At 52.7% G+C, this 1,867-nt stretch overlaps 1 protein-coding gene across 4 annotated transcripts in view; it reads right to left on the bottom strand.

Moving 5' to 3' along the window:
- phf19 (PHD finger protein 19) overlaps positions 1 to 1,556 on the bottom strand; it is a 7,218-nt gene extending 5,662 nt beyond the window's left edge. Inside the window, exons 1-4 of one of the 4 annotated variants that reach the window (XM_014329370.2) lie at positions 1,243 to 1,556; positions 640 to 820; positions 472 to 553; positions 274 to 378 (exon numbers count right to left, since the gene is read on the bottom strand). In XM_014329370.2, coding sequence (XP_014184856.1) covers positions 274 to 378; positions 472 to 553; positions 640 to 820; positions 1,243 to 1,295 — 421 coding nt within the window. In that variant the 5' untranslated portion in view covers positions 1,296 to 1,556. The remainder of the gene's footprint in view (positions 1 to 273; positions 379 to 471; positions 554 to 639; positions 821 to 1,242) is intronic. The other 3 variants (XM_005947759.3, XM_005947762.3, XM_005947760.3) reach the window with 3 other exon arrangements.
- Between the last annotated feature and the right edge of the window lie 311 nt (positions 1,557 to 1,867).

Genomic DNA, 1,867 nt, shown 5'->3' on the forward strand with positions numbered 1-1,867 from the left:
TTCTCGTTCATCCGTTTCATTCAACGATCCGCTTTCGCTCTTCTCATTCTCCGTCTCCACTATGCGTTTTCTGCCATGTGCGTATGAAAACAAAGGCACTGCGCATGCGCGTTTTACCCATATTCTATCGCCATATTTCATTTTCTTGCCGTTGCCCAACATTATACCGGTATTACCGTGAACGGTATGATATGGCCCAGCCCTACAGGCAAGTGTTCCTAATGAACTGCTCCTGTGTGTGTGTGTGTGTGTGTGTGTGTGTGTCAGACTCACCGATCCCACACTTCCCACAGATCAGGATCTGGTTTGATTGGGTGTTGGAGTTTGGGTCCACCTCCTGGCACATGGAGCAGCGAGGCTCCTCCCCCGGTACTCCAGCTGCATTAGGATTGGACAAGAGAAGCAGATCACAGACATGAAGCACCTGTCTTGCCCTCTCTAGCTTTCTCTCACTCCACCCGTCTGTCTCACCGTGCTGGATGTCCTTCCAGAGGACCCAGAACTTGGAGTTGTCCTCAAAAGTGACGAAGCAGCTCTGCCTAGGGGGACTCACCTATCCACCAATCAGAACACAGAAACTCAGCCAATCACGATGAGCATGATGACGCTGCAGTGGGTGTCAGGTGAGCACAGGCTTACCCGTTGGATCTTTCCCAGGTAGTACAGTCCATCTGACCAACGACAGAGCACGAACTGACCCGCGCTCAGACTGGACTCCACCCCGTCAGGTTCGGGGACACGCCCCCCTTCACACCCTCCGCACCCTGGAGACACCTGATGCTCCAGACCGCAGAAGTCTTCGATCAGGTCCTCATACATCCTGCAGAGAGACAGACAGACGGTCTGTGATTCATTCCTGAACTGCGCGGTGGATTGGAGGAGGGCTGACATGCGCAGTGCGTCCTCCCATCACATACCGTTAACAGAGCTCTAACCATCCAGTAACTACCCACCACACCCTAACGGGTTAACTAACGGAAAAGAGCTGATGAAGCGCGATAACCGATCAGAATAACGAGTAAACCGGGCCATGAAATCCTGAACGATAACCCGGTAACAGCCCGTAATAATTCACGTTAAGAGGGCCAGCTCACAAAAAAAAACACTTGCACACAGTGATGAACTGACACGGGATAAATTCAAGGGTTCCAACAGCTCTGTGTCCCGGGCTGAACTAACGGGCCACACTAAATCCCAGGGCTAAATCAGAGCGGGTCAGCGCAGAGAGGGAAGCCGTGATACCTGCATTGATCCGGGCTGTGCCTCCTTTCTGCCGGTCCTCCCGCTGCTGGCATCCCAGGACAGAAGGTCGTTGAGTCGATGCTTCTTCAGGGTGTCTGTCTGTCTGTCTGTCTCTGTCCGTCCCCCTCACGTCTGTCTGTCTGTCTGCTACTACTGCTCTCCGCGGCGCTAAACTTCAAACTTACTCCGGCGCCATTTTTCACTTTTCCCGCGAATCACAGCACGGCTTTTTTCCTTATCGTTCCGTCATCACGCCGCAGCGCCTACCCTAACTGTGATTGGCTGTTGCATTGAAGCCTGCGGGACCCTGCGCTGTGATTGGCTGTGAGAGGAAAAAAATAGTTTTACCGCGAGATTTGGTTTCTGAGCGAGATTTCTTGTGTAGCTGTTCTCCCTACACGCTGCTGATCTACACCCAGCACCTCTCTGCGAGCTGAACTCCACCTGTGACCGCCTTCCTCCACTCTCACACACCACCCTCGGCTCCTCTCTCCCGCAAGTACACAGTACAAGGGCGTAGATTTGGTTTTGGCATCGGTGGGGACGGACGATTCAACCACCGAGCCCTGCCCCGTTTCTTTTTTTTTTTTTCCTTTTTGTCTTTGCTTCTTGATAAAAGGAGAAA

Source organism: Haplochromis burtoni, unplaced genomic scaffold (genome assembly GCF_018398535.1).
Source record: "Haplochromis burtoni strain Fernald_Lab_line unplaced genomic scaffold, NCSU_Asbu1 Contig_541, whole genome shotgun sequence".
In the NCBI taxonomy this organism is placed as follows: Eukaryota; Metazoa; Chordata; class Actinopteri; order Cichliformes; family Cichlidae; genus Haplochromis; species Haplochromis burtoni.